A 12,745-nucleotide genomic window follows, 5' to 3' on the forward strand; every position below is an offset into this window, starting at 1 on the left:
TAATGGGGCTAATAAGAAACACATTGGATAATTGAGGAGATTACTAAGTCATCCTGTTATTCAAGTACTTAAAGTTATGTCATAGGTTTATTTTTACGGCATAGGTACAGTCGAGTAATATTGCAACGAGTTAAGGTGAAGAAATGTACACATAGGTATTTATGAACTCGAACTGTACTAACATACACAAAGCTGCTAAAAGAAATTGTTGTTCACGTCTTCAAAAGATGCGCCGTCATTACGATGAAGATGTCCCACAAAACGATATGTCCCATTCCCATCATTGATATAAATGTATCTTGGACGTCATTTGGGTTTCTCCTTTAAAACAGCCGAAGGTTGCCCGTGTTAGTTGCTCCTACCCATAGACTCGCGAAGGTTCGAAAGTCGCTCAGTGTAATCGGGCCCAAAATATACAATAAAATTCCTCATGACATTAAAGCTATAAGACTAACTAAACTTTTACTCCTAAGTCAAGCATGTTACTTATACTGTCGAGGACTTTATGAAATGATGTATGAATGTAACTATTTCTAAAATAATGTAATAATATAATTATAGCTGGCACAATCATTATTATTATCTCAACAAAAGTAAATGTAGACCTAAGTATTCTTTATAATGAATTTAATAATAATGTAAGTAATTTATTATTTTATTGTGTACCTTTTAACTTCCTATTTCTGTGATGACCTGATTTGACCTGTAAAATGTTTAATTTTTACCAATAAAGAAACTGAACTGAACTGAACTAATAAGTGATGGAGGCAGAAATGTGTCATTTTACTTAGAAAACCATTTAGTATGTCTGACAGACAAGTTTGTGGCATTTCATAAAAATCATAAGAGTAGTAGTAGAGAGTCTTTGTAGAGTTCACTATTTAACGCTGGATTACATCTTGTAAAAATGAGAAAAATATGTTCAACAAATACTCGTAACCAGTAAATTAGTATAACTACGTGAAACTTTTCCATCTATTTTAAAATTATGTGTTTTATATCATAATTATGATACTAACCTGCTGGAGTCAAAAGTGACTTTTTGGTCTGTCACTTTTAGTACTCACAAATAAGTATAATATCAAAAACAGATCAAATTATTTATTTCCAATCGGGCAGTAAGCCCTCAAAAAACAGATGAATATTGCTATGCTCTCTAAAAGATGTACTATATGTATGTATGTTCTATAGATACGTTTGTTTTGTTGATCCATCTGAGACACATGCTTTTATTCGAAAATCCGTTTTAAACACCAATGCAAATGTTGCATACAGCAATGACCGCGATATCGGCGAAGATTTTATTGGGTATTCGTTCAACAAAATTGGGTTTCGGAAAATAATCACAAACTGTTTATACGATTAACTTTATACGACGCGATGGTTGCGAAAGTGGCATTCGCTGGGATGCAATAAAACTACTTCTAGTCGGAATATTTCTTGCAACTTGTGACGATCCAGTAGAATTTAATGTATTTTACTTACTTATAATCAGAGATCGGACGGATTTGCGACATTCTTAGTGACTTACGTCATTTTAATGACTTTTAGTATGAGATGACGCACAAAAATCCGATCTCTGCTTATAATTGATGTTTAGAGGTTTGTTTTTTTGAAGGTGTGACCAAGAAATCTACGTAAGATAGCAGTATCTTAGGACTATAGACCGAGGTAAGTCGTTGTCCCTTGGTCTACATGATTATTCGGAAACTTTTATGATGCAAGTTGTAAATATTTTTCTATATTGCTATAGTTTGTAGATTGTAAATATTTTTCTATATTGCTATAGTTTGTAGGTAAAGGTAGCTTAGGAAAGTGTACTGTCTCCAATTCTCCCTTAACTGCTCTAAGGTTAACTGGAAGAAATCCCTTAATGGAATAAGTTCGCCTTTGTACAAATGATGTGTGTGTTATTTTTATTTTTTCTGTTATATATGTTTTTATTCTTGTACAATAAAGTGTAATAACTGCTACTATATTATGGTACACTGTAATTACTGCAGTGGTGATATTTTGCTTGAAAAATTCAATAAGTAATAATGTTCAATAACTGGATAATATTACTGCAATTTGGCAATACTGTAATGTAAGTAAACATATTAAAAATATTTCTTCTTCTTTATAAGCATTATTAATTCGGTTTTTGTTGGGACATTCTACTGTTAGGTATTGAATGCGTCCACCCTATAAGCCTAAAGCATGTACTGTAATAATTTTCACGGTCGTCGTTTACATTTGTATTATTTCCTGACAATATTTTTCACCAAATATCTGAATTTGTATCCGATGTATAAGTTTCATAAAACACCCCGAGGTGAGTTTGAAACTGCAACTTTATTGTAAATGTTTAAATTAGTAGTAGGTATACCTAAATGAGTTTAAACATTTTCCAAAAACACTCTTCGTCCGGTTCATTCCGTCGGATGTTCAGTTTATTATTCGAGCACGTAAAGACACAGTGTCCCATATGATTCAAACAAATATGTAAGTTGTCAGTGGTATTTACTATGATAATAACAATTACATATTATATTTTACTAGAGTCTGTTCGGAACTTCGGAAAGAGAAGAGTCGTGGAATGTATTACAGCCCATACATTTCACGATTCTCCTCTTTCCGAACAGGGCACCGATTTTTGAATTTCGAACGATCGAATTCGCTGTTCGGAAGTCTGGAAAAACGGCGTAATGTAATTTTTGAACGAATGCGGCTAGTTATTTTAAAACTAGTGGCTATGACCACTCGCTTTCGCTACTGTTAGTAGAATTTAAATCGCTAGTAGTGCAGATATTATTGAACGAAATTCACGAAATCGAATGGTCGACATTCAAAAATCGGCCCCCAGACTCTAGTGCTTCGTATATTTAGTGTCACTACCGGGTCTAAACTAAATATCATTATTGTACCTTTTTCCCGAGTGGTTTGTCGTGAGCTACAATGGTTTGTTTTTATAAAGAGATCCGAGTATTGATTTGGCTTATCGTTCACAGTATTGACATCGAAAAGTGTCATTGCCACTGGGATAAATTTAGCTCCAATCGTACGAGTACCGTGTTCAAAATAAGACTTGTTTTTAAGATAGACCTACAAGTGGAACAAGTCGTCGTATTCCAGGCAACCTTGCCGAGGGCCGAGAAGCTCTAGTTATAGCCGCGTGAATGCGTGGGCGCGTCTTTCTTTGCCGCGCGATTTGCTCAAAACACTTGGCGCCCGCGCATCGCGCCGGATCGGCTTACATCCCTTTCCTCTCCCGCTTTTTTAACAAATTTATTCGTAATTGACGATGTGTGAGTGAAATTTTGTGAAAAAGTGGTTAAAGTTTACGTGATGAGATATTTTCAGTTTTGTTTAGTGTTATTATGCAGGTAATGTGTTGTTTTTTACAATTTGAATGTCTGCGAATAAGTTGGTACGATGATTTTTGTGCATGTGTCTGATGTGTCATTGTAAATTTTGTGAAAAATTCGTTTTTGGCAATTAGAAACTATTGCCAACATTTTCTCATTTAGCTTTTAATAGTAAAAAATCGGGCAGTAAGTAATTGGAACAACTCTATAATGAGAACTCGGTGTTTGATAACCAATAAATTCACTAGACGATATAACACTAGTTATTTAGACACTGTAGGTACTAAATACCTACCTGCCTACCTGTAACATTATTAACGCTCAAGGTTGATTCGACGGAATTGATCGAACGGTTGGAATGTAAGAGTCTCAATTTTAGTTTGACGCAGATCTTAGAAATTTCCTCTTAACTTTTCAGATGTGACTTTTTAGAAATGAAAATTCAGATCAGATTCTCCTGATTCCTGATCGTAAATTGTATGTACACGAATAGCCTTTTAGCTATGATAATTTTGTATTTATGTTATTACTTAGAAAACTGTCTGAGTCTGAGCTGAAGTTTTGACATATGTACCTATTTTATAATTTCAATGAAATATAAGTAGGTACATTATTAATACAAATAGATAAATATAAGTAAGTATGAATGTGAAATTAATTGGCTTACTTTTGCTTGTTTCTTGGAAAATAATTATATCCTTTATTTTTTGGCTACCTCTACTGCAAACTAATGCAAATAATTACGCTAATACTCATATTATATCATAACTGAAGATTGTAAGTCTTTAAGTAATATTCAAAAATTGCGATTTATTAAAAAAATGCCCATTGTGTCATTTAGTAACATAGTAACAAGTGGCACACTAAAACGACTGTATCATCTGCTTTAAATAACAATAAGAATTACGTACGATTCGCAAGTTTGCATAATATCACATCAATCGAAAGGCCTTCTTCGTTCAAGTGATTTGAACATGATCCAAAGAGTAGTATAATATATATGAGACATGATCTGCCAGCCTAGCCGAAATGACAATCGCTGACGCTAAACGCCGATCGAAACGCAGCCTTGCTCTGTTGCGCCAATAAAGAGCGATAGAGATACAATACGATACCATTACGATATTATCGTAAGCGTTTGTGCATTTGGCTATGTTACGTATCCTGAATGGCTTTACGTTACAGTGTAACTGCGAGGTCAATCTTATTGATGTACAAATGACGTAAGTTTATGCAATGGAGTAAAAATTGCAGTATCTTTCTAGTATCATTTAAGTGTTAAGTCGATTCTAAAGTACAATACAAGTGGCATCTACACAAATTACGTGGTTTGGTCTGTTAAAATGTTGAAATTTGGTAATAATACTTAATAAATTGAATGCAAACAAAAAATTATCTACCGTAACTTTTACAGATGCAAAATGAAATGGTGACCGATTTGTTAACTGTATAAAGATAATATAATATATGTTTAGCCCAATGGTTGACTGGTAGAGAATGCCTCAAGGCGTTAAGTCCGCCATTTGTACTCTTTTTTTTGTAAATTTGTGCAATAAAGTTTAAATAAATAAATAAATATAAGAAACATGAATTAATAATATAAAAGACTAGAAAATTTTAATATAAGGTTATACTTAGTATAAAAGATTCAAAATTTGATGGATTTTAAGTATAAAAAATATAATCCCGAAATAATACATAATTATTTTATCATTACATAATCACACACTTTTATTTTTGAATGTTAAATAAGAGGAGTAGGTACGAATTATTACGGCAGCGGAGATTTTGTCGGTAACCGAGTCATGACAGATCACGAAACCTGTCTCCGACCTTGCAGACAAACCGGTATTTGATACTGTTATTTATGTTCATAAATAACTCGTTGTATGATAACATTCTTCGAGAAAAACCGATAGATTTTACGAACTATTGAACTGAATGAGGATTACTGTAGCACAAATTGTAGTGTATTTTCTCTACCCATCGAGGGTTCCGTACAAACTTTCAAACTCCCCAGTTAAAATAATCTCATGTTTTCACATAACTCTAACGACTTGACTAGAAGACAAAAGTATAGGTACTAATGAGCATTATTGTGTATAGCGCCATCTCTCGGTGAATTCGCTAACTAATTTGCGCGACCATAGTATGTTGGTTTTTCAGTGATTATTCTTTATAATGTTAACCGATTTAAACAATTTTTACTTTATTGGAAAGAAGATGATTTACGTAACATCTCGTATTAATTTGAAGTACTATATACATCTGCAAAGGTGGGTAAATTAAAAGTAAAAATGTGAAAAGTTTTTTGTGAATTAAAAAAAAAGTTTTCAAGATACAAACACGATTATATTTTTCCTGTAATATTTAGCATAAAACCAATGTTTCCTAAAATTTTCATAATTTTTCGTTGGTAAACTTCGGAGATAAGGGGGGGGGAACGGTATTTTTTTTTACATTTTGCTTCAAAATTCTTTTTTTTTCCACAACAAAAAAATTATAAAAAATAGTTTATTTACGTTCAATTTAAGCTCTTTCTAACGATACCCCACTTGACCTAGTAACTTGAAATTTACAGTTTGCCCCCCTTTCATTTTAGCCATTTTCTACAATTAAAATTAATAAATTTAAATAAAATTATACCTTCTATTTGTAGAGGTTCACAATGTTCACAACTATTCCAAATTTCAAGTTGATAGCATAAGTAGTTCTCGAGATATTTAGGAATGTGACAGACGGACAGACAGACGGACAGAGTCGCACCATAAGGGTTCCTGTTGTACCTTTTTGGTACGGAACCCTAAAAAGGTAATCACGGTCTATATCCCGGTCAATATAAGTCTAATGAAAATAACTGTGAATCATTCAAAACTCTTATATATGTTTTGATTTTAAATTGTGATTTTTATTTACTCTTATTAGCGTCTAGAATCGTTAGTTAAAATCTTTCGGGTTTTTCAAGCCCACGGTGTATAAAATAAGTAGTTTAGTTATGGTCATCTAATTTCAATTAACTACCGGGATCCGGAATCAAGGTACCTAAGGTGTACTAGGCGTGTTAAATAATAATCCCCAATAGATGACACCTCTGTCATGTATAGATTTTGGCATTGACATTGGCTTATGATTGAAAATGGTGGTTACTGGAACACAGTCGAGCACAGGGACATTTACGTTACCAACATACCTAATAGCGAAATAATCGTAAAATTTTTCGCATATCAGCTCAAAATCTGCGCACAGCCGTGACGAATTAACTAATTAAAACTAAATTAATTTCATATGTACTTGCATTAATTGTACAAATGGTAACATTAAAACACGGAGCTCGGCCCATTAGTAACTGGGCCATTGTCACTGCCATATGACTGGAATGGAATTTTAATTTCGTTCTGCATTTTTATTCAAAAGTTAATTTAAACTGGTCCTTAACTGAACGCTGCTGGCATTGAGACTGGCAGCGTAGCCAAATTGCCAACCGTTTACGCTCTGTAGCCAATGAAACGGTGTCACTTTCACCTAACCTAACCACAAAATTGAAATTTTGAAAAAAAACCCCAACGTAGTGGACAGATTTCCATCAAACATGACTAAGAACACTCCCGACTAATTCCGTTTTTAAACATAAAAACTAAAACAGTTCATCCGTTCGGGAGCTAAGATGCCACCTCAAACTTATAGCACCCCGTCGTTTTTGCGTCGGGGGTTAAAAAGGGATAGAAAGAAAGCGTTTCGTTGTAGTACTGCAATTGTCACCTCGGCCATGCAGTAGGTTATATAACCGTTGTTGTTTAAAGCCCGTTTCATAGTGGGGTTCGTTATTGGGAGGTCATCTCGATTGCTACAGTGCGATTGCAAGCTTCGGTTTCATATGACAATATGAAGAAGTTGATGCAATCTGGATTTTCCATTTTCCGATTTAAAGCAAGTAAGTTGTTTTGTCTGGCACAACTTTTAGTGAAGTACCTATTTATATTATTTTTGTAGTGAGTATAGCCAAATTTCTATTTGATTTCAAATTTTTTAACCGACTTCAAAAAAGGAGGAGGTTCTCAATTCGACTGAATGTTTTTATTTTATTTTATTTTTTATTTTTTTTTGTATGTATGTTATTCGATATCTCCGAGAATCATGGACCGATTTTCAAAATTTTTTTTTCATTCGATCCGGTATAACCCCGAGATGGTCCCATTGGCACCAAGTCGGGGTCTGATGATGGGATCTTGGAGAAATCGAGGGAACTCCTCAAATGTTATAGGCACATGTAATGTTTTTAGTGTATTTTTCAAAGGTACACCAGTATTTACGCCTGATGGTGATAACTTTATGTGGCTGAGCTGATGATGGAAGGTCAACTCCTCAATGGTTAGGAGTTAAAGGATAATTCTTTCACTACTGTACATATATTCGGACTGATACATAAAATATCAATAGGAACCACTAAAAATCAACAAATAAATAAACTTTTTAACAAAAAATAAAACCGCCTTCAAAAATGAGCGCGTTACAAAACACGGAGAAACTAAAAAGCAAAAAATAATAAACCTTTGAATTCAGATTTCTTATCGGATTGCAATAATCTAAACATCCAAATTATAAACAAATCAATTATTTTTGGAGTCGGTACCAGCCTGCGTATGGTTGAGTGGTGCAAACAGGAAGGCGATGTACAGGTCTGGTACCGACTACAAAAGTAATTGATTTGTTTATAATTTGGATGTTTAGATTATTGCAATCCGATAAGAAATCTGAATTCAAAGGTTTATTATTTTTTGCTTTTTAGTTTCTCCGTGTTTTGTAACGCGCTCATTTTTGAAGGCGGTTTTATTTTTTGTTAAAAAGTTTTATTTAGATAAAAAATTAGTATTATCTTCTGATAATACTAATTTTTAATCTCATAATTAACTGAAAACCACACTTTGAAATTGTAGCCGTATTTGCTTACTTAAATAAAATGGGTTCAACATGAACCAGTATTATCATATCATATCTATGGTGTGGTATGTCATATCTATGGTTTTAAGCCATTCTAAACTGTATCATCAATATTGTGATTTATTCCGTTTACTAAAATACTTTTGTTTCAAACGGATAAACCCGCAACAAGTCGAACTTGTTAAATTCACAATACAAATTTCTCTCAGTGTAGTCTATGTATAAATAATAAATAAAAATGTAGTATAGTACACCTGTATCTACTCAAGCTTAACTAATTTAATGACAAAAAAAACTTTTGGGGATAAAATTTATTTGAACCAATAATTCCTTGCTGTTAATTAACAGTTATTTTTATTGCGGTTTAAATAAAGTATTTACCTTATCGAATTTACACTGGAAACTACCTGTTTACATTTTATAAAGTTATTTAGCTTTTATTTTCTGTTAAAAGAGTAAGTTGAGGCAATTAGCGCAACTTTCCCGCGCCGTCAGCGCACCAAGTTCGTTTGATTTGAAATGTTCCCTCTAATGACCGATGCTCCCCTCCTAATGGGGGTTGATGGCTATTTGTTGACATTACCGACTGTTATTAATATTTATTACTTGCAGTTCAGTACTTTGTGGTGATGAGTCTGTTGATGAGAATATGATTTTTGAACTTATGTTAGTGTGAACCCAAAAAGGTTGTTTTTTGCGTTTTGTGTAGATAAAGTCTTCGTACAACGGGATGGAAATTTAAGCATTTTGTTTTCTTTCAGAATAAACTTTACAGTATTATTTAGAAATCTGGACCGATAGCATGGTCGTGCGATAAACGACATAACGTCAGGCCGTCTTTTTCGCACTATTTGTAAGTGCGATAGGGACGGCCTGACGTTATATCGTTTATCACGCGACCATGCTACAGGCTAGCATGGTCGCGTGATAAACTGTATTCTTTAAGTAGGTACATAATTTGAAAATTTGATATAATAATTATTTGGTTGAATACTGAGATAATTAATAATGTAACTGTAGGTATGCTGATATGCTCTTACCCAACTTAAGCCGAGAATAATATTAATATCGGTTTTATTGGAATAAATTACAAAATGAAATTACTTGCAAAAGTCCCGCCGACAATTCTGAAGTTATATGTTCTGGATCAGGCATTAGGTTGCGTCACATCCAATTGTTAGTAAATAGGTATCCTGCATTTGACGAGTGATAGTTTCCTGCACCGCCGAGAGGACATTCCTATTTCCACGCAGATGAGATTAACTAATAAACTGGATTTATCACCGCGTGGGAGTGCCTTCCTTCGCTGTAACTAGTCGAGTTCAGAAACATCTTTAATTCTTTATAACCCAACATTCCAAATATGTATGTTACATGACCGTCTTATCACCGTCTTTGTCTTAGAGACGTGTAAACATCTTTTGACTTGTCGGATGTTTGCTAATTTTGTAATACTTTACATTGGTAAAGTTGCACCGCGTCTATAGGAATTTCCCACCCCAGACATGAACACTGGGTGGTGTTAAAAGTGCAACAACCTGCTAACCGTACTGTTTTTTCACCTCACGGTTCTAATAAAATGCCACACGATAAATAAATAAGTAGCGACGAAAAATGTAATAATATTTTGACGCCGACTATACTTACAGTAATGTTGTTTTTAGTGTTCCATTTCATGAATATTATGGGTCATAAAAGAGTATTGTAATTTAAGTTCATACTTTTCAAACACTAAACTCCATACCATTTTGTTTTAAGTAATAGTTAATAATATCAGTTTATCTATTCAGTTTACACGTGACGGTGTTGCAATACTTGCGATGCACTAGAGGCCAATTCGGATAGATCAAATTGTTGAACTTTTCATATTGTTTTGACAAGACAAGTAATCTGTGTCACGTACTGTCGCTTGCACTGAAGTATCTCGCTTGCACTAATCAGGATGTACCAATACACAATATGAAATTTTACATTCTTAATCAGAATTTGATATTTACATGATCTACCTTATTAATTTTCTAATTCTGAAGTATGTAAGTAATGTTTTGATATATTTTACTTTATTTAATTTACTTTTTGTTTATTTTCAGGAATCTGGAAGCTGTCTTCTACTTTATCTCTGGGTAAGTTTAAGTATATTTTATTATTAGGAATAACGAGGAGCAAAAAGTTTCTATCACTTTTATTACATCCAGAAAATTTACATTTGCATTGCACTTCTTAAATACTCTAAATGAGATATGAAATGAGTCTTAGGGTAGAAGAACAATGCACTAATGGTACATCCAGCAGGAAAATTGACATGCATATTCATTATTTTTTAAATCTTAACAATTTATATCCTACCTACTTGTAAAAACCTATAAAATAAACAGTACCGTACTGCAGTCGATCAAGCTCCCCAGAGAAAGAAGCGAGGCCCGTTAACAGCACCCTGGTGACAATCGACGATCTACACCCAAGAGCAATAAAACTGGGTCATATTATATAGAAATTACCATTCAATGTGGCTCACTTTTATTGGTATCGAGTGTAACATGATCGGTACCGATCTCACGCGTGCCCCACAATGCTCGATTTATGCGCTTCGCGACATTGTTTTTGTAACATGACGGATTATTGTGACCTCAATAATTACCTACATACGTGGGCATAATTACATATTGTATTTCTATTCATATTGATTTTAAAACATGCATATATCGCAGTACATATGCTAAGTCGAAAGCTCAGTTCTCAGTTATCACGTACAACTTTTGTAGTCAGTTTTTGGAAATGTAACATAAATTGTTAGAAATGTAAGATAATTGGTTATTAGGGTTCCGTAGTCAACTAGTTTCGCCATGTCTGTCTGTCCGTCTGTCTGTCCGTCCGTCCGTCCGTCCGTCCGTCCGTCCGTCCGTCCGTCCGTCCGTCCGTCCGTCCGTCCGTCCGTCCGTCCGTCCGTCCGTCCGTCCGTCCGTCCGTCCGCGGATAATCTCAGTAACCGTAAGCACTAGAAAGCTGAAATTTAGTACCAATATGTATATCAATCACGCCAACAAAGTGCGAAAATAAAAAATGGAAAAAAATGTTTTATTAGGGTACCCCCCCTACATGTAAAGTGGGGGCTGATATTTTTTTTTAATTCCAACCCCAACGTGTGATATATTGTTGAATAGGTATTTAAAAATGAATAAGGGTTTACTAAGATCGTTTTTTGATAAATATTAATATTTTAGGAAATAATCGCTCCTAAAGGAAAAAAAAGTGCGTCCCCCCCCTCTAACTTTTGAACCATATGTTTAAAAAATATGAAAAAAATCGCAAGAGTAGAACTTTATAAAGACTTTCTAGGAAAATGATTTTGAACTTGATAGGTTCAGTAGTTTTTGAGAAAAATACGGAAAACTACGGAACCCTACACAGCGTGGCCCGACACGCTCTTGGCCGGTTTTTTTTTTTAAATTAAACCTGTTCAAAAGTTATTTGGGGGAACTGTCATAGACACCATGATTCAATATTAAATGTAAGAATTAAACTCCTTAAAATTACTTATGTTGTTATTCATGTATGTTTAAATATAAAGTATTGTTTTTTCCTCAAACGCAATACCTATTACCTCTATTTGTGTTGTATGTAATACTCCTCACATAGATGAATAATCAATCATTTCAAAATTTTAATATGATTATGATTTCAATGCTAAAATGTTATTTGCCGATACTGAATTCAGTATATTTTGAATTAATTAAAGTAAATGCTTTATTTTTATAAAAGAATACAGATATCAACTTCACAACTGTATAAGTGTATTTAACTACTACCTCTACATACCTACATTACACCTACTGCTTGATATCCGGCACGCCAGCGTCTTACACCACTTTGTGGTCATTTTGTCATCTCTGACAACTGCGTGATGGGGAATATGATGAACTTGATTTTAACTTATCAATTTGAACAGAGCACAATGGAGTGTTCAAATCTTAAAGGTTAAACTATAAAACGAATCAGCCCAGCCGTATGTAATGTACTTCTCTGATGTCAGCGAACAGTTGAACAGACATTTGTAATTTTCTGGAAAGCTGGCTCCGACATGTATGAGTGCACCGGGAACACTACCGCTTTCTACTCGACGGTCAATTTGAGTTACTTGTAGGACTACCATTCATACCGCAGAGCAATGAAATAAACAGAGTAATATGCAACTTGCTATGAACAATAGATATTTACTGACCTATTTGGTATAATACAAACCCAAATTATGAGGAGTAAAAATACAAAACGAATAATGCGAATAGCATTACTTTCTAGTTGTGCCTTAAGTTATCGCTCCTCTTGAACACGTATGAGAGCATTTGAATGACGTAATATATGACGTACTCTTTTTCTTTTATAACTCTGTGTCCTTACAACAGAATCGCGTTTTATTCGTTTAGTTAGAGCGTTGTTTGCGCTGGAAAATTATATTATGATCT

The 12,745-nt window shown here is 33.9% G+C and overlaps 1 protein-coding gene across 1 annotated transcript in view; it reads left to right on the forward strand.

The window, feature by feature from the left end:
* Positions 1-3,312: 3,312 nt before the first annotated feature.
* The window catches only part of LOC125233523 (extracellular serine/threonine protein CG31145-like), a 96,317-nt gene continuing 86,884 nt past the window's right edge, over positions 3,313-12,745 (forward strand). Inside the window, exons 1-2 of the mRNA XM_048139575.1 lie at positions 3,313-3,365; positions 10,376-10,408. Of these exons, the coding sequence (XP_047995532.1) occupies positions 3,328-3,365; positions 10,376-10,408 (71 nt within the window). The 5' untranslated portion in view covers positions 3,313-3,327. The remainder of the gene's footprint in view (positions 3,366-10,375; positions 10,409-12,745) is intronic.

Source organism: Leguminivora glycinivorella, chromosome 14 (assembly GCF_023078275.1).
Source record: "Leguminivora glycinivorella isolate SPB_JAAS2020 chromosome 14, LegGlyc_1.1, whole genome shotgun sequence".
Taxonomy (NCBI): Eukaryota; Metazoa; Arthropoda; class Insecta; order Lepidoptera; family Tortricidae; genus Leguminivora; species Leguminivora glycinivorella.